The sequence below is a fragment of the Hyperolius riggenbachi genome, chromosome 2, assembly GCF_040937935.1.
Source record: "Hyperolius riggenbachi isolate aHypRig1 chromosome 2, aHypRig1.pri, whole genome shotgun sequence".
Taxonomy (NCBI): domain Eukaryota; kingdom Metazoa; phylum Chordata; class Amphibia; order Anura; family Hyperoliidae; genus Hyperolius; species Hyperolius riggenbachi.
In genome coordinates, this window is record NC_090647.1 from 136,851,239 (window position 1) to 136,879,231 (window position 27,993).

The 27,993-nt window shown below is 39.4% G+C and overlaps 1 protein-coding gene across 1 annotated transcript in view; it reads right to left on the reverse strand.

Annotated features, from left to right (window-relative positions):
• The window catches only part of LRP1 (LDL receptor related protein 1), a 463,435-nt gene that overhangs the window by 188,587 nt on the left and 246,855 nt on the right, over window positions 1-27,993 (reverse strand). Inside the window, exons 12-19 of the mRNA XM_068267473.1 lie at window positions 19,653-19,833; window positions 16,999-17,221; window positions 14,840-15,029; window positions 11,437-11,562; window positions 10,997-11,137; window positions 8,138-8,263; window positions 7,849-7,965; window positions 815-895 (exon numbers count right to left, since the gene is read on the reverse strand). Coding sequence (XP_068123574.1) covers window positions 815-895; window positions 7,849-7,965; window positions 8,138-8,263; window positions 10,997-11,137; window positions 11,437-11,562; window positions 14,840-15,029; window positions 16,999-17,221; window positions 19,653-19,833 — 1,185 coding nt within the window. The remainder of the gene's footprint in view (window positions 1-814; window positions 896-7,848; window positions 7,966-8,137; window positions 8,264-10,996; window positions 11,138-11,436; window positions 11,563-14,839; window positions 15,030-16,998; window positions 17,222-19,652; window positions 19,834-27,993) is intronic.

The following is a 27,993-nucleotide window of genomic DNA, read 5'->3' on the forward strand; positions in this document are numbered from 1 at the left end:
AATCAGACCCATATTGACAAACATCTATGCTACATGAATGTTACCATCAACACATAAATGATATCCAAGCACAATGAAAATCATGAGAAGGGAAAAGAAAAAACATATAAAAAAAACCTGCCATAACATATGTATAAAGTAGGTTAATAAACATTCTATCACATGAAAGAAGAACTACACAAGACCACATCATTTGTTATATGGACATTAAGCAGTGGTGTAGATTAATAGCCTTTCATTTGCATGGTTGATAAAGCGCATAGGGAAAATTTCAAATGTAATCTGTGAAAGAAATAGGGAGAGTGCATCTGTGGACATTAAAGTAAAACTGAAAGTAAAAAAAGAAGTCCAGAACATCGAAGTCACTGTAATAATAATTACATTTTTTTTAAATGGTATTCATTCAAATATACTATATTTAAAAGTAAAATAATAAAAAAATGGGATCACCAACACACAAGTCATTTAGTAATTTATTAAAATTGATCTTTCCATTAACAACTGGCTATGAGTAGCTTAGGCTAATTTCACATATTGTGCGGTGTGATTGTCCTGTAGCAGGACAGCCTGGAGCAGGACGATTGGAGCACACCATCCCCCCCGTACACATTACCCTGCAGCCGAGTGTGCAGGGTACCACTGCTCTGCGCATGTGCGCAGGGCCGCAACCGTTCATGCACACTTTTGCATCGCCATAGACTGCAAAGTTTAGTGTTAGCAACTCAATTGACATTACATTTTCATAGCTGACTAATTGACAAGGGTTAGTGCCATGTTGGAACAAGTTCTGGAGAAGCAAAACAACTGTACCTACCGTTATCACAGCGCCAGTTTATGTTGATGCACCGCCCACTGTTACAGGTGAATTGTGCAAGAGGGAAGCATGTTGGGTAAGCTGTGAGGAAAAGATACATTTGTGTGAATGAATTGCTGGAATAAAATGAGACAAACTGAAAATTAACAAAGTATTTCCTTGAGGCCTGAAGGAACAGCAAGTTGTAAAATCACGGGGTACATCTTACTTAAGACGTTAGCCTCCCATATGAGATATATCAGTAGCTAAATAAGTGCCAAGAAGAGAAGAGAAAAACAGGATTCTTAATGTTTTGTATATTCCATAATATAGTTCACACAACATTGTGTTCTCTTTTTGTGTGATGATCACACCAATGTGTTCCAGAACCTTGTTAACTTCCCTGACGGTAAGCCTGACCTACGTTCCGGCTAGCCGCCGCAGGGGATCACGTCGCCCTGGGAGGATTTTTTTAAAGTAAAATCTGTTGCTTATTGTTAAGCTAGCACTAGACTAGCTAACTATGTGCACCAAGTCCCCCGTACGTACCCCCCAGGGATCCCGCAATGGCGCAGCCTCCCAATCAGCACCCGGCTTCGCTATGGGGAGAATCGGAACTGTGCATGACATCATGTCTGATCGTTGGTGAAGCTAATTGGTGAAGCTGTGGCTCTCGCGGGATTGCGGACAGGTAAATATAGCCAGCAGCGATCGGGGGGAGGGGGGGGGGATTCAGAGTGGTGCCGGGGAACTTGGGGCACATAGTTCGCTAGACTAGTGCTAGCTAACAAATAAAAAACACTTTTAACTTAAAAAAATCCCACCCGCGGACGCAGCCACTGGAACTGCATACCGCCAGGGAGGTAAAGGTGCTCATTAAGGGTACAATTGTTTCACCAAATGCAATCTTTCGATTCACTTTTTTATTATCGAATTGTACAGAAAACGATTCTTTGGTTGATTGCTAAATAGGATAAAGTTTATCCGAAAGTTGGATTTTATGATCGCATTTGAAGAAATAGTTCAGTAAATGTGAACAATTGATAATTGCCTTCCGATTAGTTACGACGATCATTCATATCGCATCGAAAGATCACATTTGGTGAAAATTGTACCATTACTGGACACCATTAAAGTGGTATCGTCACCATAAAAATCAAATTTCAACAGCAATGGTCTGAGTGTATTCAGTGATAAAGATGCTAATCCTGCATTCAAAACTTGCTAAACTTTTTCTGCTGTTATGGTTTGGAGTTATCATATACTTTAGGAGCACTGGGCCTTTAGTAGCCATTGCCATTCAGTTGCATGCTGGTGGTTCTTTTTATCTATAATATATTCCTCCTCTTCCCTTTATTTCCCTGCCTAGCTGCTTATCAGGAACACCCTCTGATCACTTGTGTTTACAAGCAAGGCTGAGGTGACTCAGCGACTGGAGGAGTAAATGAAAAAAAGACAGTGCAGTCCCTAGTATACACCTCAGTGGCAGTTTCTGAAGACTCAGGGAGGAGGGCAGCTAATGAATACACAAGAGAAGGGAGGGGGGAAAACAAGAGTCAGGGAGGATATGATGTCAGCATTAGCTTGGCAAAATGGCCACTGCCTAGAATAGGATTTTCTGCTTTTCCTTTATAAAATTCACAGGAATCATTACATGGATAGCACAATACATCTTTATCTAAGTAGAAGTAGTATTTATCTACTTATATATGTGTTTTTATTTCTAGGTTAGCATGGGTGTCGCTTGTTCTTTAAGGCCCGTACACTCGCTCAACCAAACCGCCTGATTGTCGTCTGATTTTGGCGTGGTGGATGGCAATCAGGCATGTGCATGCCTGGCAAACAACTAGACGAGCAATTGATAGCAGGTGGATTGCCCGATCCATCCTGAAGATCAACTCACATGACTGTTATCGGCTGATATCGTGCAGTAGGCCACGTGTGTACATTTTTTGAACTACGTACTTGTTTTGAATGCAGCAATGTTGTGCAGTCCGTCATTTTATTTGCGCGCACAGCATGTTAAGGAGTTGGTCCTTCAGTTGGTGTGCAAAAAATATAAGACGTGTAAATGGTTTGTCATGGGTGGGTCATGTCTGTTGGATGTGTGTACCTACCTTTACATAGCATGCCTTCCAACAATGGGCAACGAACAATAAACACTAATGTGATGTATTAGCAACTGCACAGTCCAAGTCCTGCCAGATCCAGTTCACTAAAAGGAGAACTGAAGAGAGAGGTATATGGAGGCTGCCATGTTTATTTCCTTTAAGCAATACCAGTTGCCTGGCAGCCCTGCTGATCCTCTGCCTCTAATACTATTAGCCATAGCCCCGGAACAAGCATGCAGCAGATCAGGTGTTTCAGACTTTAGAGTCAGATCTAACAAGACTAGCTGCATGCTTGTTTTTGGTGTTATTTAGATACTACTGCAGAGAAATAGACCAGCAGGGCTGCCAGGCAACTGGTATTGATTAAAAGGAAATAAATATGGCAGCCTCTGTATACCTCTTACTTCAGTTCCCCTTTAAGGATAGACAGAACACAAAACACGGATCTGTGTTCTTCCAATACTGAAGGACGTGGATCTTAACAGACCATCAACAGTGTATTCATGACCAATACAGAAAATGCACCTGTATGAAAAGAAAACAACTTGCTATAGGAAATACATGGTGTAGTAGGCAGCTCATCAATACTATAAATAACTAAGCAGGCAGGTTTTGATAAATATTTCAAAACATTTGTTTGATGTGCATTTTAAAGTTAAAACAAGCAGTGAGTTGCCATGGATCTCTTTGTAGAAAAGTGAAACCTAAAAAATTATAAAATTATAAGCTGATAAAATATAAACCCCGAACCTTCAGCACCAGATCACAACTGACAACTTACCCTGACACAGAACAAAACAAGAGCCGACACAACAGGAAGCAGATAATGTTTGCTGTATTGCTGCAGCATTTGTTAACACACTATACTACATCTACAACTTATGAGGATGTGACAAAGGAAAACTTAGCTAGCCCAGACCTAAGCATTTCAGGACTGCGTACATTTAAAAAAGTCGTGGTCAAATTTAGGTGCGATTTATCAGGAAAAGAAAAATATCGTAATTTAGAAAGATCGATAATTTAACGGTATTTGTAATGTTAAATCGATAATTCTGATTATTATTATTACAGGTATAAAACAGATGTGAGATGAAAACGAAAATATATTAGTTATTATTGACAAGACAATATATATATATATATATATATATATATATATATATATATATATATATATATATATACACACACATATATATATACATATATATATATATATATATATATATATATATATATATATATACATATATACATACATACTGTACAGCGCTGCATAATATGTCGGCGCTATATAAATACTTAATAATAATAATAATAATAATAATAATAATAATAATGTTAAATATCGTAATGTAATTCAACAACACAGCTTAACCCAACCCTACTCTCACAAAGAACCCTCCCTTGGTGGTGCTTAACCCTAACCACCCCCCTGGTGGTGCCTAACCCTCCATGGTAGTGGCTAACCCTAAATGTACCTAACCCTACTCTGACACAGAACCCTCCCTGTACCTATCCCTAACCCCTAGACCCCCCCTAGTGGTGCCTAACCCTAACCACCCACCTGGTGGTGCCTAACCTTAAAACTCCCCTGGTGGTGCCTAACCCTAACCACCCCCCTGGTGGTGCCTAACCCTAACCACCCCCTGGTGGTGGCTAACCCTAACCACCCCCCTGGTGGTGCCTAACCCTAACCACCACCCTGATGGTGCCTAACCCTAACCACCCCCCTGATAGTGCCTAACCCTAACCACCCCCCTGGTGGTGTCTAATCCTAAATTATCATAAATACTTCATATATTATCGTAAATAGAAATGTCAAATATCGTTATTACATCTGTACAGTGAATGTTACATTTTCGTAATTACAAAATTATATGTATTTGGACAGAATTTGCTTACATTCCATCATTAAATATGTTCATTTACCGTTATTACACCAAAAGACTTTTTAAGTTATCGTTATGACTGACATCGTTTTTCTTTATTTAGCGTTATGATATTCGTTCTGATATATTATCATAAACTTTAAATTACCGATATTACCGATTCCACAACAAAATTAGGAATATTACCGAGTTTACTTTATCGGTTTACGTAAAATATCGATTTTAGGCACTTGCGCCCAAACATATGCAAAATTGAGTGTATATTTACAAAAACGATAATTAACATTAGAAATATAGCCGCACCCAAATCTATTAGCGCTATTTTTAGCTGATCCATTCAGGACTACCTCTAATTATTACATTAAAAAAACTATTGGTTAGTTGTTGCAGGTGTGCTTGCCTGCAACTGTGCACCTATTCATACATGCTTAAGACATCTACAGCCTGGATAGTTTCCTGTTCGCAGACACAAGTCTTACAATTCCTGAACAACTACTTCCTGTGAAATACAAGTCTGCCTCCTCATCAGCTACATTGCTTGTACTGCAGTAGTCTGGCATCTGGTGTTCTTCCTATTTTGGGTAATTTGCCAAGAACATCTGGCCCCTGAAACAGGTGTTCTGCCCGGCACTCTTGTATGTTTATTATGATTAGAATTATTATTTTAATTCTTCACTTTTGGGTTTAGTTCAGTTTTAATTTCTAAAGAATGTGCTTTCATCTAAGTTCTTAAGAACAAAATGTTGCAGAATTCTCTTTTTTCGATGGATGATAAAGTCATTAGGACTCAATGGCAGTGACAGTAGGGGGCGACATTCTGAGTTGTAGCCACGCCCTCATTTATGATTTCCACACTTCTACATATAAATGTAAACTGAGTCACAGCCACCAAGCTAACTAAACCCTGAAAAAGAATGTTGCTTTGTTTTTTTTTATTTTGTTAGAAAAATGATACATGTGTCTGAGTCTTAAATGGCATTCAGAATTTCAAAACATCATTGTTAATACTAACTCCCCCACAACATCACCTTATTTAGACTGGTTACATGTATAAGAGGTGGTGTTCAGTGCAGTACATGGCTTAAAGAAGCGCCAAAGGAAAAATGTTGGCAGCTTGTTACTCCCACATTTACCCATAACAGTAGGAGAATATTTAAAGGGAACCGGAAGTGACAGGGGTATGGAGGCTGACATATTTATTTAAACAATGCCAGTTGCCTGGCAATCTTTGCCTCTATCATTTTTAGCCATAGACCCTGAACAAGCATGCAAATCAGATGTGTCTGACTTAAGTCTGACTGGCTGTATGCTTGTTTCAGCTGTGTGATTCAGGCATGACTGATGCCAGAATGATGATCAGCAGGACTGCCAGGCAACATGTATTGTTAAAAAAGAAAATAAATATGGCTGCCTCCATATACCTCTTGCTTCAGGTCCCCTTTAACTTTTTTCCAAAAATGCAACACTATAACTAGATAGATTTAGTGGCAGAAACCAATGCAGGACAGGTATATGAAATGTTAAATCATACAAGTAAATCATTCCACGCTAAAGCATGCTCCACCAGACTGTCACGCTGGAATTGTAGTTCCTCATGTGTCTGAGTGTTACTGGTGCACTACATAACCAATTAGGGACGGGTTATGACAAAGAAGAAAATTACTGAGAGCAAAATAATAAACTGAATGGACTGCAAAGAGCATTCTCTTCTGCTCTCAGGATCATTGATAAATCTCTCAGCTTCTTAATTCCAGTTAGCGGTCTAGACAAAGTGAATAGATGGCCTTGAAGCATAAAATAAATGAACAGTAACTTATGCAGTATCCACTTTCTATTGTAAATAATGAACAACGCCTGCAGGAGACTTCCAGAGCTTCCAACTCAACTGGAAGCCAAAGTGATTCTGGTACATTTCAGAAGAGGCCCATTCCAGGGGGACACAAAAAAATAACACAAATGTTAAACAGAGAGACCATTAGCATTACAAAAGCCTCCCTTGAGCACTGCATATTAAAATGAGACAAGAGAGCCGCGTAGAGCTACAGATAAACCTTTCCCGGAAATTAGATCTGCTTGATTTGCTGGACTGGAGTGGGTAAAAATGGGGAAGCTAATTGCCATCTGCATGACAGCCTTCCCCTGGTACACACACATAGATAGAGCCATCCTGGGACACACAGGCTATTACTGAGTCAACTGTTAGAAGGAGAGCAGAGGGAACTTTTACAGTCTATAATTGGACAATATGAGTGTATGGTTACAACTGTCCTCAATTCTGATTGGTCGCTATGGGCAACTTCTGTGAGCTTGAAATGTTGACATAAGAAATCTCACATCACAGACTTAAAATTAATCTACAAAGACAAGTCCCCCTTTATCAAAAAATATTTTTTTCCCATTTTAGGTTTAACAGGAGTTTTCCTTATTAAAATACCCCAGCAGTATGACAAATATGTATGCAAGATCCGTGAAATGTTTGGAAACCTTTTCCGTACTTACAGAATGCTCTGTAATGATTACCATTTTTGTAACTGTTTTTACGAGCTTACATTCCATAGCCGGGCATTCATAACTCAGAGGCAAAAGTGTTTATGTGTGAACACCACTGCCAAAACAGCACTTAAAAAGAAGGGAGAAAATTAGATTGAAGAATGGTGACTGGTTGGAATACTCACCGGGGCCCATAAATACACTCACAAACACCAGACTTAAGAGAAAAAAATGCCTTAACATCTCAATTGGGCAGCACACATTGGCCAAGTAGGTTATTTGGTAGATTAATTGGAATCCACCCCAACTGCCCAGATAGGTATGAATGGCCACCAGGGTAAGAAATGTTGTATTACTGCGACTAATGTCAATTGCTTGACTGATTTTATGGTACTTCGGAAAATTGGTCAGGGATACATAAATATTTAATACTAATAATCAAAATCCCAAGACTAGAGAACATTCCCAGGGTAGAAAAGCATATGATCAGTGTGGAACAGAAGAAAGCATTCAACAAGGCATTCACCCCAGAGATTTAGAAGTCTGTAGTATAAGAAATTACCACATGTAGAGGACTCATCTGAGCGGTCACCACAGTCGTCATCCAGGTCACAGGTCCATGAATTTGGTATGCATCGGCCACTGGCACAGGAAAACTGATTGGGCGGGCAAGTCCGGGCTGTAGAAAGAAAGAAAGGGGAGAGGCGGAGAGTGATTTTTTTTCCAGTAGAAAAGATGATAACTTTATTGTGGAAAGGATAGACAAAGTAAAATCATTAACATTTACAAGCATCACTGAGTATTCAAATGTTAAATGTATTAAAGCGTTTCAGTGGGGAAGGAAAATCCACCTGAACAGGTAGAGTTGGATTCATCCTCTCCATTGCCACAGTCATTGTCACCATCGCACAGCCATCGGTTGGGAATACATCGGTTGTTCTCGCATTTAAATCGGTCCGATGGACAAGTGTGCTGATCTGTGGAAAGGAAACACGTGAACCGGACTGAATGCTTATTACAGCTACAGCAACTCAGAACATGCAAAAACCATCCATAGCCTATCATAAATCTGTCAGAAAGTCATAAATGCCTGTCATACTGGTAAGATCTCAACCTCCTAACAGAATCGAGTGGTCAACTGTGCAAGCTGTGTAAGTCAATACCTCTCTACACTCCTGAGCAAGTTTTATTACAAAATAAAAAATAAAATAAAAAAAAGTCTTACTTGAACACACAAAAAAGATAATTTTTATTAAATAGCTGTAAAAATTGATCTTTTTATTGCATTGTTTGTGACCACCTTTAGGTTTACAGGCTACTGTTGAGATGAGTATGAATGCTGAGTTAATGTAAAGAAAGGCCTGCAGCCTACAACTACATTTTTCAATTGCTTAATTTACGGTATTTATAAAATAACAAAACAAAAAAAAACAGGTTAAATCAATTGTATAGAAGTGTTTGATACATGTCTGATCAAGTGTAATGGGAGAGTTTAACTGAATCTCTATAATGCTGATTAAACTATGTTAAGCTGACAACCGTATATCAAATTAACAACTTATAAAATAGAAGTTTTTTTTTTTTACTTACATAGATACAATTAATTCAATAATTGTGATTAACGGTCAGAGAATTTCAAACATATATGTGTGTTTTTCAAAATACTGTATATTGATGGATATGAGTAGATGTTTAACGGGTACACAAATATGAAGTTGCCTTAAAAAGGCATACAAATAGTGATCGTTCAGATTATCACTTTTGATTAGGACCCCAATCAATAGAAGAACAGAATAATACAAAATCTTTATTAAAGGAACACTATCAATGCCCAGGTGTTCTAAAATGACAATATACAAATAACGTCTAAGCAGCTGTGTAATCATTTTCCTACTTTTCATGTTAAATATCAGAGGCAAAAGCTGTAATTCATTGTGTGTAGATTTTAGCTACGTTTGGAATGTTTCATTTGCATAGGTGAATCACTGCAGTCTGACATGCTAAGAACAGTGTAATATGGAAGCAGAATTATATGAAAACAAAAGCCTATCAGGTTTCACACACACAATTACAAAATGTTTATGTTGCACATAAGATACATTTAGTCTGCTGTCAGAGAGAAAGCTCTGCCTGTCTCTGACTGAGCTCTCTGCACACACAGAGTTAACAGATACACTGTGAGGTAATTCCTCCCTCCCCTCATGGCTCATTCTGGCCTCAGAATTACAGCAGACTGCCCTTAGAAAAATGTGAAAGGAATTAGAGAACAGTAAACAAAGAGAAGGACTCAAATGTATACACCAGTACTTAGCAGCTCTTCCCAAACATTTCCTATATCAATAAAAAACAAATGTTAATCGATAGTGTTCCTTTACTTAACATTGCTCATTTATTACAAACCGTCTTTTGATTCTGTGTGGTCTTTCAGTGAAAACCTTTTTTAGACATGCTGTATCTATAAAATATATTTTTAACAAAATGTCAACATATCATATGCACCGCCACTGCCCCTAGCCTTGTATTACTTAAAGGAACACTATCAAACCAAGTGTTTTAAAATTACATTATTATTTACCAGCACTTCAGGAACTTTCTCAATCCCAGGTTAAAAGAACATGTCCATCGATAGTGTTATTTTAATGCTCGGCACAGCTATGCAACTACTGATCAAGCAGAGCTTCTACCCCACTCCAAAATTGCAGGTAGGGGGAAAGGAGAATCCTACACACCCCTCAACTCCCCCCCCATATTTAAGGTGAAGACCTTATGTTTAAAGGGACTCCGAGCTCTAACTAAAATCAAAATCTGAACTTACCTGGGGCTTTCTCCAGCCCACCGTAAGTCGGGAGGTCCCTCGACATCCATCTGCCTCTTTTCCCAGGGCCTGGTCAGAAATGGCTACCCGGCGGCTCCCGGCAACACTGGGCCCGAGTGTCGGGCTCCTCTTCCTGAAAGCTGACATCAGTCGTCACCACGGCGGCCAGCGTGACAGGACGGCTCTTGCGCGATTAAACCGCGCATGCGCAGTACTGTCACACCGGCCACCATGATGACACGAGGCGGCCAGTGTGGTGACGACTGATGTCAGCTTTCAGGAAGAGGAGCCTGACACTCGGGCCCAGTGTCGCCGGGGAGCCATTTCTGACCAGGCCCTGGGAGAAGAGCCTGATGGACATCGAGGGACCTCCCGACCTATGGTGGGCGGGATAAAGCCCCAGTTAAGTTCAGATTTTTATTTTAGTTAGAGCTCAGAGTCCCCTTGAAGGTGATCGCCAGAAATCAGCTAGTGCTGTGATACCGGTCACCCTACAGGATTACTCTCACTGCAGTGGTTAAACAGCAATCGCAAATGCACTGCATGCAGCATTTTATCAGCGATTGCAATGCAATTCTAATTCACTCAAATGAGCACAAGCATGGCAAATTCATTACAAAAAAAAAAAATCACAATGCATAATTGGTTGGCCAAGGCAAACACAGCCACACTCACTGACAGTCTGTATATTCTGTGACAGACTTGCAGTTGAGGCCCATATTTGTGGTATTGTTCAACGGGCCCCTAACTCACTCGGGCCCCATACTACAGTCCCGCCATTGATGCCTTGAAGGCAGCCCTGTATAACAGCCATGCCATCAGTTTTTGTATTTTGCCTTTAGATGGACTTTAAGTATTTGTAGAACAGTAATGAGTTCTTGAGCAGGACACTTACGGCAGAGATCTAAGGCTTCATCACTGTTATCCAGACAGTCATTGTCTCCATCACACTTCCAGCGCTCCTGGATGCAGCGGCTGTTCTTACAGGCAAACTCCCCAGGCTGGCACTGAGGAGGAGGGATGTACGAAGGGTTGGCTAGAGAAAAAACAAAATATTATACATGAAGCTCTGAAAATATCTATATCTGTATCCTAATTAAGATGAATAGGAATTCTATGTGCTGCAAGTACCTAGGGAATAAATTAGCAATGCTGAACATATGTGTCAAACCACAGAACAGTTCCCGATGACAATCGTCATACTCTGGTATATATTTTATGTCAAAGAACAATTCATAGGAAACTTTGTATGTAGATGAAGATGTGTTGCCATATTATGCACAGATGTGTCTCCATGTCAGGGTCAAATGTGTCTCCATATCAGATATGTCTTACCTTTACATGTCACACCATCTTCATCGAGAATCTGGTCTTCTGCACAAGCACACCTCCTGCTCCCAGGTACAGCCAGGCAGAGGCTACTGCAACCACCATTGTTTACTCGGCATGCATTGGAACCCACTTTCAAAACAAACACAGATATATTAGAGGAGTTTAAGGAAAAACAGAAAAACACAACAATACCTTCATGGTCATTCTTATTCTTTCACATTACACAGCATAAAAATAGCTATCCCTTCCTGGATAAAGATGGAATTGTACACTAGAGGGCACTGCCTTCATGAGGTCATCAAGACTATTGGTGTTAGACTCACAAATTACCGTAAATCCCGGAAGACATGATGAAAGTAAACGTAGAGTGTCATCTCCTTTCATTATATTCTTCTCAGCATAGCTCGAGGACATTTCCACTAATGTCAGGGTCATATGCAAGAAATTCCCAGCTGGGGCGTTTGCAAAAGCAATTTTCACTTTGTTAAAATAAATTGCATCGTTCAGTGAGGATCATGAACTGGCAGCACACAGGTGGGCTGTCATATCTTTCAGAATGAAATCTGTCCTGTACTGATAAGAAGTGTAGAGAAACGTACGTTTCACACCCCAATCAGCTGCTATTACAGAATTGGAAATCTGCTATCTCTGCAGGGCTTTTAGCCACCATAACTTGTATGCAAGAACATTATCGTAGCCATAGCAGTCTGTGTATGAGCTACTGTATGGGGACAAGCAGAGTTTGGTCACACGAGTTATACAGGTAGCATCAGCACTGGGTAATGTGATTTGATAAAAGAAATATACAGTATTAAGGAATGTCTTGGAAAATGCTATGATAGTAATGACTACACTGCACTGTAGTGTGTCTGACTGCTTCAGAATAGCACAGGATGTTCTTGAGAGGCAGGTTAGAAAGTCAGCATGCCCTACAGGAAATTGCTGTGTAGTTCCATCACAGGCATTGCTCAATGGAGAAGTGTAGCCCACTGTAAAAAGTACTCTGGATGTACAGGATGTACCAATTGTGCTCAACCCACACACCCACACATTATAAACTGGCTTGAACAGGCTGACTGCATTGCTACAGATTTTTTAGCAGTATTTTGAGCATTGCTGGCATCTGCCCCAACACTCTAGGGGACATTTATCAAGAGTGTCTCAGACAAAATATTAGTAGGTTTTTAGAAATCTGTGCAGAATTGTCTCAAGGTGGCCACACACTATACAATTTTTTTTAAATATCTGTTCAATTCAAGTATAGCAATCAATTTTTCTGACTGATTTTAGAAATTCAAAAATCTGACCAATGTACCACACACCTATGTTCATTTTTCCCCCAATCATAAACAAAATAACTGAAAGCTCAGAAAAAATTGATTGGAACTGTACATCAATTATTGACAATCCATCACACACACCATACAATTATTGATAAAGTTGGTCTGAAATTTCCAACATGTCCAAAAATCGGAAGAAAAAAAAAAGGGGAAATTCGATCGGATTTTTCAATCGAAACCAAAGAAAAGCTCTCAATTTTTCAAGTCAACCGATCGAAATGATGAAAAATTGGATCTTTTAATTGTATGGTGTGTGGGGCCACCTTTAATCTTCGACAGTTTAGGAATGGATTTGCACTTTTCTTAACTGTAGTGCAGCTCTAGAAATCCACGCTAAACTGCTGCTATTACATAGGATTTGAGAAGTTTCTCATTATCATGCAGAACAGTTCCTCTGCTGGTTAGAACAGTTTAAGAAGAAAAACCTGTCGGAAAATAAATAAATCTGGCCCACTGCATCTATGTGGAGGTATGGGGCAGTGTCCTAGCCAATCACATCCAAGTGTTCATCAGCCGCTTTGTGTGTTGCATTGTGAGGACTGCTGTTTCATAGGAAACTGCAGCTTCACCATACATCTAAAAATGGGAACTTCAGCCTAAACAAACATACGATCATCAAGTTACATTAGTTATGTTAATTAGAATATATAGGTTTTAAAAGAACAGGCAAATGTTTGTGATTCATGGGGGCTGCCATCTTTGTCATGGGGGCAGCCATCTTTTTGGTTGAAAGGAGGTGACAAGGAGCAGGAGACACAGTTCCAACTGTCCTGTGTCCTGATAACCCCTCCCAGCTGCATGCGCTGGGCTTCAAATGTCAAATTCAAAATGTGAAAAAAAAATTGCACCAAAACAGCAGACCGAGAACAACAACATCAGAAATCCCATCATGCTTTGCACAGCATCAGGGGAAAAAAGCCCGGGCAGTTTTCTTCTGTGCAGCTAAAAATGAGGCTTGTATAAGAGAAACAAAGTTCTGATGCTGTGAAACTGTTAAACACCAAGCCTTTTCAGTGCTGCTAAGTCGATTTTTAGTCCGGAGGTTCACTTTAATATTTTTTATTTTAATTCTATGTAGAGTAAGGCAGTTTTGCTGTTTAGGTGCTCTTGTCTTGTAATTGCACAAATAATTATAGCAAGCAACCTTGTGTAACTTTGCTATTGGAAAGATGCTTTTGTCACCAGATGGTAGGGCTGGCCAATGACATGTACAGAATTCCAAGTTCAGTGAAACCTTGGATTGAGAGTAACTTGGTTTAAAAGTGCTTTGCAAGACAGGAAAAATATTTTATGAAATTTTATCTTGACAAGCAAGTAACGTCTTGATATACAAGCAAGGAACGTGCACACGCGTCACGTCACCACAACAAAGGCGACGGTTATCTCTTAAAAGTGGCGAGATTGTACTTAATTTGAGAGTGGGGACTGTACAATGTCACATTTATATGAAATCCTCAAATGTAGGCAAAAGCAACTGTTATTGGATAAGGTCCCTTTTAAAGCCACAAAAAAGAAAAAAAGTTTGTGTGAGCCACCAGATAGCAAGGATTTTGTTAGTTATAGTGAAAGTCTTTTTTTTTACTTTATACAGTACAGTACTGTGTATTAAATATTTTTCTATAAACGCTTTTGTGTTGTGGAGCAAATTATCCAAGTTTCCTTTAATCCTTATGGGGAAATGTGCACTTTTAAACCAAGTTACTCTCAATCCAAGGTTTCACTGAACTTGGAATTCTGTACGTGCCATTGACCAGCCCCACAATGAAAACGTGCACAGAGAGCAAGATGGCTGCTGCACAGGTGGCTAGCAGCTGAGTACCACGACCAGGCGCTCGCCTGATTTCCCTGCATTGCAGTATTTGCAAGCTTGCAAATGCTACACCAGTTTAGCCTGCTGCTTTGGTGCCCTTGCTCCTGTGGTGCCCTAGGCCATGGCCTAGGGGGCCTTGGCCTAAATCTGGCCCTGTGTGGGGCACTATTGGTATAGATACCAGACAGGTTGCAAATTACCTATTTATTGTGCTAAACATAATCCTCAATGCATTTTGACAGTTACAGAAACTCACCTTGCTGCTGCTGAGCATCGTACATTCGGATTTCAAAAATTGGCGGCCTCTCGTTTCTCAAAAGTGTAACGGTTTTTACGTTCTGGTCTAGCCTGTAGATGCTGCCACTTCTGTATTCTGTCCAGAAGAGAAAGCTACCATAATGGCAAAGACCAAATGCATGGTTCAACTCAGGACCTTCATACACTGCCTAATAAGAGGGGGAAAAAGAAACACAAAATATCAAAATATTTCATTTCTCAAGAGACAATACTAATAAATAAGGCAACAAAAAGACAAGACATGTTTGGTAAAAAAAAACCTAAAGTTTCAGTAAAATACCACATTTTGTATTTTAGAAAATTTTTCCCAAATTCACTAAGATTTTCACACATGTGGTAAATAGTTTGTTAATTTACTAAAAACTTAATGACAAATTCACTAAGATCTTTACCTCATGCGGGATTTCATTTTGTATTTTAAGAAATCAAGTAGCCATTATTCAGTGTTTGATAGATCATTGCAATGCAGGGTGAATGGATGAAAGATGTGATACAGAAAACCTTTGTTTTTAGTATACTGACAAGTAAAGGGAAAATCCAAGGTGCATAAAATTAGTATCAGCTCAAAAACATTAGTATCTTATTAACCATTTTAGTTATAATTTTAGATCAGAATACTGTGGAAATAAGGAAATATGTTTTTTATTATTTTCACCTTTTCCTTGTTCTGCCTTCTCTCATCTATCACCTTATTTCATGGCTGGCTGTTATATACTGACATCTACCGAATATCTCACTTGTTTTACCACACGCTCATCTTTGTCATCTGTGGTAATGGCCTTTGTTAATTGACATTTCACAAAATGTTCAGTAAAATCAGCTGTTTTCTGCTTCCCCAAATGCGGTAATGGTTAGTGAATTGAAGCCAATAATGTAAGAAACAAACTCACAGTAATAAGTGCAACTAGTACTTGAGGCCTTCACTTGATAAAAATAGAAAGTGAATAAATTCTTCAAAAAAATAAAATAAAAAACAGTTTCCCAACCCCACTTCATACTGATTCATCATTAACTACTTCGGCCTCCTGGGCATACTAGCTACGCCCAGGAGGAGATGTGCGCCTCCGCGCGTGCATGCGCGCTCCCGGCCCACAGTTTGTTAGCCTGGCAATCAGTGAATCGGGCTATGGTGCCCGATCTCTCAGAAGCTTCACTATTTCTGGCTGTTGCCTCCCCCATGCGTCTCTCTAAGCGTATGTTACGCTTAGAGTGACGTCATGTAAACAAACTCATGGCCGCCATCTTGTGGCCAAAAAGTAAAACTACAACTAAAAGTAAAAAAAATAAAACTCAACACACATTTACACTCTAAGACTACTGTTTCCATCCCACCCTCCCAAAAAATACCCACATAAAATGTTTAATATAAAAATTAAAACAAACAGTACAATAAAAAAATGTAAATATTTACCTAAGGGTCTAAACTTTTTAAATATCAATGTGAAGATGAAATATTTCTATATATTTTAAACTTGTAAATAGTGATAGATGCAAAACGGAAAAAATGCACCTTTATTTCCAAATAAAATATTGTCGCCATACATTGTGATAGGGACATAATTTTAACGGTGAAATAACCGGGACATATGGGCAAATGCAATACGTGAGTTTTAATTATGGAGACATGTATTATTTTAAAACTATAATGGCTGCAAACTGAGAAATAATGAATTTTTTCAGTTTTTTTCTTATTCTTCCTGTTAAAATGCATTTACAGTAAAGTGGCTCTTAGCAAAATGTACCCCCCAAAGAAAGCCTAATTGGTGGCGGAAAAACAAGATATAGATCAGTTTTTGTGTGATAAGTAGTGATAAAGTTATAGGCTAATGAATGGGAGGTGAAAATTACTTGGATGCATAAAGTGAAAACGACTGAAGGCTGAAGTGGTTAAATTTCCCGTTTCATGTCAAGATAGAGAAATTATGATGAAACTTGACTAGGTACCATATATGCACATCTATTTTTTGTATTTGTTTTATTATCCTCATTAAAACTTCAGTATTTAACATAATTAGGAGCAAACTATTTAGCCCAGTCCCACAGAACCCCCTGCCACTAATTCATCTAAACTATTAACAAATGCAGGTAAAAGAAAGGCAAGAAAAAGGTGCTACTAACCTTGCGGCCAGTTCCATTGAGGTAGATCATTTCAATGCGGTCATAAAAGGCATCTACCCAATAAAGAGTTTTGTTAGGAATGTCAATACTTAGCCCATTGGGCCACAGAACGGCTTTGGATGTGACAAAAATGTTGCGGTTGGAACCATCCATCCAGGCTCTTTCAATTTTTCCTCGCTTGCTGTCTTTCGGATCTTCTTCCCAATCTGTCCAATACATCCACCTTGAAACACACAGAAATGTTGCTGAAAACTAAAGTCACATGCAGTATGAAGTGTAACGCTGTGTTGTCACACTCTAGGACCATATAGACAATAGGAAGTACAATCAATACAGACAATAAGGACAGTCATGATTACACAACTCCATTAAACCTGGCTACCGGAAAATGGAACTATAGAAGTCTTGTGTAAACTCCTCAAAGTACCTCTGAACCTGGGTAAAATCAACTGAATAAAGCCCTTGACAGGCTGCCTGGTTTTGCTCAGAGCCATTAAGCCCCCAAGCCCCCAAGCCCACCAACCCGCATTCAACCCCCCTCCCCCCTGCACTATTTTGAAGTTCCTCCAAGCAGCACAGAGCAATTGTAAAGTGAGAAGGCACAAGTTTCAAGCTGCACCTACACAGTGAAAGAATGAACGCTTGACATTTCTCTGCTTACGTTAATCGGAACTTGCGCACCTGTGTGGTTCCGATTCATGAGCTGTTGCTAAGGGGAGCCTCCAGGTTTTCATATTTGACTGGAAGAGACGAAGAAGAGCAGTGCCGGGCCAATTCTGCAAAGGTAATAAAGTCCACCATCTGGTTTATTTTAAAGATTTCAGGGGTACTTAACCTTTTGCTGACAGCGTGACGCCGATGGGCATGGATGCGGCGGCAGCCCCAGGACTGCCTAACACCGATTGGCGTAAGGTCCTTGGGGCGGGGATTGCAGGAGATCACACGCGCTGATGCGCCGCATCTCGGCATGAATGACGGAGTACAGCCGCTCAGAGACTGTTAGACGAGTTTGCCGTCTAATAGACCAGACCTATACAGTGCTGCGATCTAAGGCAGCTCTGTACTGGGGACAGCCGTGGGACACGGCTCTCCCCTCCATTGGCTCAGGGGTGATCCGCTGTCATAGGCTGAAGCCTACGACAGCCGATCACAGTCATAGGCTGGTGGGGGAGGGAGGAAGGGGACAGTGGGAAAATACACATTTTTTATTTAACAATAAAACAAATAAATATTTGTATAAAAAATAAACACTGGGGGAGTGATTAAACTCCACCAACAGAGAGCTCTGTTGGTGGGGAGAAAGGGGGGGGGGGAATCACTTGTGTGCCAAGTGGCCTTAAAGCTGCAGTGGCCCAATTTGATAAAAATGGCCGGGTCTTTAGGGGGGGGGGGGGGGGGGGGTTAACACTGCAGTCCTCAAGTGGTTAAAATAATGGATTTTTCTTCTCAATGGCCAAGTTGGTTTTTAAAGCATAACCTAACTGAAACATGACTGACATTTTAGTCTGTCAAAGAGGTGCTTTGTTTTGTTACATCTGTATAGTTTTTAGGACATGTGGCATGATGAGATACATGTGTATTCCTGAAAATAACTAGGCTGTGCTCTTTTCTCTGCCTGAAAGAGTTAATCATTTAGGTATGCAAGGGACAATTTCTCTTGCGGTGACCTAACCCAACTACAACCCTTGCTGATGAGGAATTACAGCCATAAAACTCTTTCCTGGAAGAAATAAGCTTCTGAATGCAGGTAATGGGTATAAAAAGGTCAATAGTTCATAGATTGTGGCTCTTAAAGAGAACCCGAGGTGTGTTTGAAGAATGTTATCAGCATACAGAGGCTGGATCTGCCTATACAGCCCAGTCTCTGTTGCTATCCCAAACCCCACTAATGTCCCCCTACACTCTGCAATCAGACATAAATCACAGCGGGCTGTGTTGACATCTGTAGTGTCAGTCTCGGCTGCTCCCCCGCCTCCTGCAGAGCTCAGGTCCCTGCCCCCGTCCCTTCCCTCCAATCAGCAGGGAGGGAAGGGATGCAGGCGGGGACTGGAGTTCTGCAGGAGGCGGGGAGAGCAGCAGACTGACACTATAGAGATAAACACAGCCAGCTCTGACAAGCTGCTTGTCAGCAGCGTGGCTGTGATTTATGGAGGGATTGCAGAGTGCAGGGGGACCTTAGGGGGGTTTGGGATAGCAACAGAGGCTGGGCTGTATAGGCAGATCCAGCCTCTGTATGCAGATAATATTCTTCAAACCCACCTCGGGTTCTCTTTAAGACTGTTAGACTGTGCAAAAGACTGTGCCTTTCAGCTGAGTCAGTAACACATGAAACTTACATTTTGAGCTTTTAAAATTTAAAATAAAACTATGATTTTCTAAAAAGTCATTTTTACAAGTAGGGGGATGGATATAATTGTTTATCTCAGTTTATTTTTAGCCCAGGTTTGCTTTAATTCGACCTTACTATGGTCTAATTTTTCTTAGTGACTGGCTGGTGAGTGCATTTGTACAGTATATTGAAATCTATAGAAAGTAGTCCCACCTAACCATGTGCCAATTCTGAATAGCATACCTTGTCTCTATATATAAAATATTAATGTCACCAGCAGATTTACATGGGCTAAACATCTGTCCAGGTACTAGAGAAATCTTACCCATTCAATGGATCCACAACAATAGCTCTAGGATGGGTCATCTTGCCCTCTACCAAGGTTTTTCTGGTCTGAGATGCCTTCTCTAGACGAGCCACACTGATGGTCTTCTTAGGTCCATCATCTGTCCAGTACAGGTTGTTTCCCATCCAGTCCACAGCCACACCTTCCACATTGTGGATACCTTTAAAATATAGTGAAAAAAATATTGTGATTATACAAATAGGCTTGTAAAGACTGGTTTAGCTTAGTAATAACGGATAACAAATGAGCATAAGCAGTGGTTGGCACATATTCCAAAAAATGCCATGGCACAAAGGGGAAAAAGCGCTAAATCTCCCTGGAATGCGGACATCTGAGAATTACAGCTTCCAGATATAGCATGTTTTCTAGTGATTTATGTTACTAGCTGTCAAATACCTGCTCTGTATTATGATCTATCCTCAGGAAAGGAAGAGCAACACCTATTTTTAATTGACTTCAGCTAAATTTGGTCCAACTAGTGCAGCTTATAGGAGAGAAACAGAAAGACATTAAATGGGTTGAGTCAGGTGAAATATGCAGTTGTCAGTGAATCGCCTGATAATGAGGGCCAGCATATTGCCTGGAAGAAAGGGAAAAAAATGAAGCATTGGTGAAATGCAAAAATGGATTTCCATTGGCCTTTTACTCTGAATCTTTTTATAGATGTTATGTTGCATTAAATGAACACAAAATAGATTTTAAAAAATGAAAATCAAGCCTCCTCAACCAACAGTCATTTTGTTGTGCCAACATTGATTAGAACAGGCCATCCATTGGGAAAGGTGGGGGGGGGTTGTTGGTGTTGGCTGAGCAGGGGTAGAATTCTCGGGGTGTGGTAGTAGATGGGGCTCTATAAGGAGCAATAGAAAGCGTGTAACTAAAACAGAGAGAGGAATGATAGATGAGATTACTGCTGAGATCTGATATATCTAGTGAGGGACTGTGGCAAGGTAGATCAGGTAGATATGGATTGTGCATCACATCTACTATATGGATGGATGTCCATCTTTAGTTAAGAGGAACCCAGAGGAAGTCCTGAAGAATGAACACACAGCATGTAGCATCACACCAGAGGATTTCCCTACTGGTACACTATTGGCTAGCCCAGGCATGGGCAAACTCGGCTCTCCAGCTGTTTGAGAACTACAAGTCCCACAATGCATTGCAGGAGTCTGACAGCCACAGTCATGACTCATAATGCATTGTGGGACTTGTAGTTCCGTAACAGCTGGAGGGCCGAGTTTGTCCATGCCTGGGCTAGCCTGTGGAACCAGTTCACGAGGAATTTAAAGAGGAACTTCAGCAAAAAAGGGGAAAAACTGAAAATAAATCAATACATTGCAAAGTGAGAAGTTACAGAAAAGAAGAGAGATCAAGAAATGATTGATATTCACCATGTAATTTGGTCATGTTGTTTGATCAACAATCAGCCTGCATGTCTCAGTATTTATACTACACATTATACATATTTCCCGCAACACTCACACTATACTGGCTGATTGCAGCAATGAGCGTTGTAGCTGTTGATTTCAGAAATCATCCTGGGTTAAATACACAGCAATGCCCAGGGCATCATCCGTGACGGATTCCAAGCTTACAACACCTTAAACCAATAGGACTCTGCTCTTTAAATAGGTACACTGTGTACATGCTGATGGAAAGTAATACTTATTGGTTCCGTTTTTAGCAGCCATTATTGGGCCTACCACAATGAGGTTACAAAGTGCAAAGCAAAAACAAATCGAAACGTCAATAAACTTTACTGCTAGAATTCAGGATAACATATTCCATCTGCTCAGTAAATATAGAAAAAATAACACAGAGTAAACTCAACAGCAGATGGAAAGCCACCAAGTAAACAAGGATAGCATATGCCACAATGCAATATGGGGACCTGCAACAACAATACCTACTCCTGACATGCCTACATAGCACGTATGTGACATATATAGACATATACTTAGACACTGTAATGACATATAGTAGAATACAGTAAATTATTCAGCATACCCACTTTTACAGTCATTTTCCTGGTTTCAGCATTAGAAACACTTTCTATACATTATATACACAATATACAGTATATTGCTGTATATTGAATGTAGCCCCTCTCTCACAGTGATACTTGGCCTGTTAACTATGCAGAATTCTCTTCCCAGAGCATTCTGGGAGACCAGGCACTATTTTCACTGGCTTTGGAATCCTCAGAAACAAACATTCTGCAGAGCTGCACCTGTCAGGACTAAAGATGTTGCAACCTGTGATAAGTTTTAGAATGTAAATCAGGGCGAATTAAGATTTTACAATGAGTGAACACGGACTAGATAATTTCTAAATCAATATTGTAAAAAAAACAACAAAAAACAAAAACAAAAAAACACAATTTTACTCATTACAGTATTTCCACTACAGCTCCTCTTTAAAAAAAACAGGAACTGGATATCAGATCTTGGTTTGGTTGTATGATTGGGGATTTTTAAATTCTCCCAACCATTTCACTCTGATTAGCATAAAATAGTTGCTCATCCATATGATAACCTGGAAGTATGCGCATTGTGTTGCTCATTGTTATTTTTGAAACATGTTCAATTATACTGTACCTTGCAGTCACAATGTGATGTTTATATTGTAACATGCATTTACTTCTCAATAAAAATGTGAGTAAAAAAAAAAAAAAAGAAAATACAGGAACTGTAGTGAAAAAAACAAATAAAATTGCTTATTGCTTACAATATACATTTTGTAGATTAGTAAGTCAGTGTTTGCCCACTGTAAAATCTTTCCAATCTCTGATTTACATTCTGAAATGTATCACTGGTGGTGACATCGTTAGTTCTGCCAGTTGAGCTCTACGGAATGTTCGTTACTGAGAGTTCTATGCCCAGAGGGAGATATTACTGCTCAGTGGAAAAACAAACAAACAGTATTCCCCACAATGCAACGAGGTTCACAGACAGCAAACTGTCAGGACCCTGGTCCTGACATCACAATGTGGGAGGGGTTTCACCACAATATCAGCCATACCCTGACGATCTATTAGAGAAAAGGTAAAGATTTGTCATGGGAAAGGGAGTATCAGCTACTGATTGCAATAAAGTTCAATCCTTGGTTAAAGTTTCTCTTTAAAGGGGAACTGAAGAGAGAGGTATATGGAGGCTGCCATGTTTGTTTCCTTTTAAGCAATACCAGTTGCCTGGCAGCCCTGCTGATCCTCTGCCTCTAATACTATTAGCCATAGCCCCTGAACAAGCATGCAGCAGATCAGGTGTTTCAGACATTAAAGTCAGATCTGACAAGACTAGCTGCATGCTTGTTTCTGGTGTTATTCAGATACTACTGCAAAGAAATAGACCAGCAGGGCTGCCAGGCAACTGGTATTGATTAAAAGGAAATGAATATGGTAACCTCCGTATACCTCTTACTTCAGTTCCCCTTTAAGGATAGACAGAACACAAAACACGGATCTGTGTTCTTCCAATACTGGAGGACGTGGATCTCAACAGACCATCAACAGTGTATTCATGACCAATACAGAAAATGCACCTGTATGAAAAGAAAACAACTTGCTATAGGAAATACATGGTGTAGTAGGCAGCTCATCAATACTATAAATAACTAAGCAGGCAGGTTTTGATAAATATTTCAAAACATTTGTTTGATGTGCATATTAAAGTTAAAACAAGCAGTGAGTTGCCATGGATCTCTTTGTAGAAAAGTGTAAACTAAAAAAGTATAAAAGTATAGGCTGATAGAATATAAACCCCGAACCTTCAGCACCAGATCACAACTGACAACCTACCCTGACGGGAGCAGGAAAAAATGGCGCACAGCTCCACCAGAACATTATGGCGCCGTCAATTTAATGTAAAACGCTAATTAGCGTTTTGAAATTGTAACAGTGTTTTAGCGCAGCGGTATAGAACTGAACTGTGGTTATATTTTGTGCAAGGTGCAGGTTCGAATCTAGTCAATGATCTCTTTTTTAATTATTTTCGTTTGATACATGCACTGCTATCCGAGAATTAATAAAAGATTAGTTTAAAAAATACTTTTTACGAAGTCAAAGTTTTGTGTTTATAATATCCCAGCTGCATAACATACAGTATGCAAAGGAAGTGGGAAGGCAGAATAAAGCTGGGATATCAAAAACACAAAACGTTTACTTCATAAAAAAAGTATATTTCAACTAATCTTTTACCAAGGCACAAATAGCAGCGGTATCTCTGTCAATGAAAGAAAAAAAAAAAAAGTAACGTGCACAGATTCGAACCTGCAAAATTTTCTTCAAAGACCTGTACTTTACCACTAGGCTATCATTCCTTCTTAACAGTGCTTAGACATTCTGTTATAACACTATGCTGAACAGCACCATCTACTGGTTATAAATTTGACTGTAATACCACAGGCAGCCTGAGCCTTATTAAAACGGAAAACTACGTTTTAAAGTCTAAAACGCTAAATAGCGTTTTAAGGAGCGTTCCGAACCGTGCGCCATTTTTTCCAGGCGCCGCTTTTGACTGTATGCAAATTTATAACCAGTAGATGGTGCTGTTCAGCATAGTGTTATAACAGAATGTCTAAGCACTGTTAAGCTAGTTTTGCAAGAAGGAATGATAGCCTAGTGGTAAAGTACAGGTCTTTGAAGAAAATTTTGCAGGTTCGAATCTGTGCACGTTACTTTTTTTTTTTTTCTTTCATTGACAGAGATACCGCTGCTATTTGTGCCTTGGTAAAAGATTAGTTGAAATATACTTTTTTTATGAAGTAAACGTTTTGTGTTTTTGATATCCCAGCTTTATTCTGCCTTCCCACTTCCTTTGCATACTGTATGTTATGCAGCTGGGATATTAAAAACACAAAACTTTGACTTCGTAAAAAGTATTTTTTAAACTAATCTTTTATTAATTCTCGGATAGCAGTGCATGTATCAAACGAAAATAATTAAAAAAGAGATCATTGACTAGATTCGAACCTGCACCTTGCACAAAATATAACCACAGTTCAGTTCTATACCGCTGCGCTAAAACACTGTTACAATTTCAAAACGCTAATTAGCGTTTTACATTAAATTGACGGCGCCATAATGTTCTGGTGGAGCTGTGCGCCATTTTTTCCTGCTCCCATAAATTTGACTGTAATACCACAGGCAGCCTGAGCCTTATTAAAACAGAAAACTACGTTTTAAAGTCTAAAACGCTAAATAGCGTTTTAAGGAGCGTTCCGAACCGTGCGCCATTTTTTCCAGGCGCCGCTTTTGACTGTATGCACCCTGACACAGAACAAAACAAGAGCCGACACAACAGGAAGCAGATAATGTTTGCTGTATTGCTGCAGCATTTGTTAACACACTATACTGCATCTTCAGCTGAGACTCTACGTATAAATATGCTAGGATTATGATAGATAGCATGTATATCAATGGTGTGCATTCATTTTGGTGTCAGGCGATAACAGTAGTTCTGTAATGTGATTTTACTGTTACTAACAGCTTTGTAATGATACTTTTATCAGGGTTTTCGGCACGGTTCTCATCTTTTAGCCATCACTAAATAAAGTCATTCTGGTTCCGAACTCCTAACCAACCCCAGTGTAATCTCTTTCCCCTAAAAGGAATTCTTTCCTAAAGCCTAACCCTAACCTCACCCTCAATGCAAATCACTATCTAAATGCCTACACCTAACCTCCCCACCCTAATGACTCAAACCTCCTCCTAACCTACCCTCTCGCACTAACCCTCCTAAACTCACGCCTAACCTGGACCTGTGGCCCAAGCCGATGCTAACCTCCCTGTTGTCTTCCTTCTCCATCAGCTTGTTCAGGCAGTCATTGCAAAGCACTGCTAGCCAAAGCTCAGCTATACAATAGCCAAGTTGCAGCAATACAGTACCCAACATATGACAATCAGCTACACAGCAGCTGAGCACTAGCTGAGAGATGGCGCTCGGCTATATAATACGATGTGTATACAGATGAAACCAGTAAAGCGCCTGTGCCCAAAGTAAACACCCTGCACCCCATTGCCATTTGCATCATTACCTCCGTTTTGTTGCTGCATGGCCTAACTTCCCATATGAAACACTAGGCAGGGAGTATAGAAAATGCAAAGCCAAAGAAGAGTCCCCTTATGATGCATACATATCAAGGCTGATTTATTAAGACTAATGAAAACTTGACAAAAAAATAAAAGAATTATAAATAAAAAAACAATCCGAATCTGGGTTTCATATAACATAAAAACGTGAGTATGAGTTATGGGAAACTGTTCCACTTTTGCACTTGTCTTGAAAAGTCAGCACCATCCAACACCTGCAGGTATTCAACACCACCAGTCACAATTGCCCTGTTTGTTCTCATTGTGAGCACTACTGCATGACGTGGCATCACTATTATTATGCATAAATATGCCACAAATACATAGCAAATAAGGCACCACAACTATGTAAAGAAAAATACATTAAACAATACATTTAGCAGTGTCAAGAACATCGAGCAAACTTTTTCTAAAATGTAGAATGCCTGAAATCACATGAATTTTAGAAAATGTGTCCAGCAGGCCTATTCATAGAGATAATAGAAAAACCATTGCATATATACAATGATCTAATAAAAGCCTTATAAATAATAAGCTGTGAAGGCTCATATCATCACCCCTCATTTAAGTGACAGCTGCAATGTCAGACAGACAGACATCTATAGAGCACCACACTGAGCTAATTAGCTGCATTTTACCCGCTTGGACAGCTCATGTCACACACATAAAAGAGCGCGGAAGCCTTTGGGGAATAAGGGGGACGAAAAGGGGGAATAATTTGGCACAATACTGGCTGTATTCTTTAATTTCTTCACAATAGGCAGAGTCTATGTACAACATTGTGGACATCTTCAGAAAGCGTTAACCAGACAAGCACGAGCATATGAGCAACACATAATACAACACATAGAAAAGTAAACTTGGGAATTCAACGGTATCCTGTTACCAGCAGAGTTTAACTCACACTTAAGGTGGCCACACACGATACAATAAAATGATCCGATTTTAAGGCAATTCGATAAAAACGATCGGATCTCCCGAAAAAAATCGAAAGCTTTTTTTTTTTAATTCTACTGAAAAATCCGATCGGATTTCCTGTTTTCTTCGATTTTTATCGATCCGGAATGCCAGATATTTTTATTAAATCTTTCTAAAGATTGTATGGTGTGTGTTAATATACACACCCTAGCAATTTTGTCAGAGTTTCCAATCATTTTTATCATAATTGGGGAAAAATGTAACATAGGTGTGTGGTACATTGGTCATATTTTTGAAATGTTACAATCAGTCAGAAAAATTTATTGCAATTATCTAATTGAACAGATATTTAAAAATTTGTATGGTGTGTGGTCACCTTTACACTGATGTGTACACTTCAGACCTAAACATTTAAAAAGGCACCATAGTGACATATAGTAGGATGTAGTAAAATATTCAGGCAACCCACCTTTATGCTCATTATCCTCGTTTCAACATCAGAACCACTTATCTACTGTATATCTATATATCGCGGTATACTGGCATGTAACCCCACCCTCCCATGATATTAATTACGTAGAATTTTCCTCCCAGGACATTTAGGGAGATTAGGTGTTATTTCTACTGACTTCTGAACACACATTCCACAGTGGTGCACCTAACAGCAGTATAGATATCACCTGTGATAAATTTAACTATGTAAAGTGGGGAGAAGAAAGGTTTTACAATGGGCAAACAATGACTAAACTAATATTGTTAAAAATAAGCAATTGTATTCATTAACCACTTCACCACTGAGGGGTTTTACCCCCTGACCACCAGAGCAATTTTCACCTTTCAGCGCTCCTTCCATTCATTCGTCTATAACTTTATCATTACTTATCGCAATGAAATGAACTATATCTTGTTTTTTCCACCACCAATTAGGCTTTCTTTAGGTGGGACATTATGCCAAGAATTATTTTTTTCTAAATGTGTTTTAATGGGAAAATAGGAAAAATGTGGGGAAAAAAAAAATTATTTTTCAGTTTTCGGCCATTATAGTTTTTAAATAATGCATGCTACTGTAATTAAAACCCATGAAATTTATGTGCCCTTTTGTCCCGGTTATAAAACCGTTTAAATTATGTCCCTATCACAATGTTTGGCGCCAATATTTCATTTGGAAATAAAGGTGCATTTTTTTCAGTTTTGCGTCCATCCCTAATTACAAGCCCATAGTTTATAAAGTAACAGTGTTATACCCTCTTGACTTAAATATTTAAAAAGTTCAGTCCCTAAGGTAACTAATTATGTATTTTTTTTAATTGT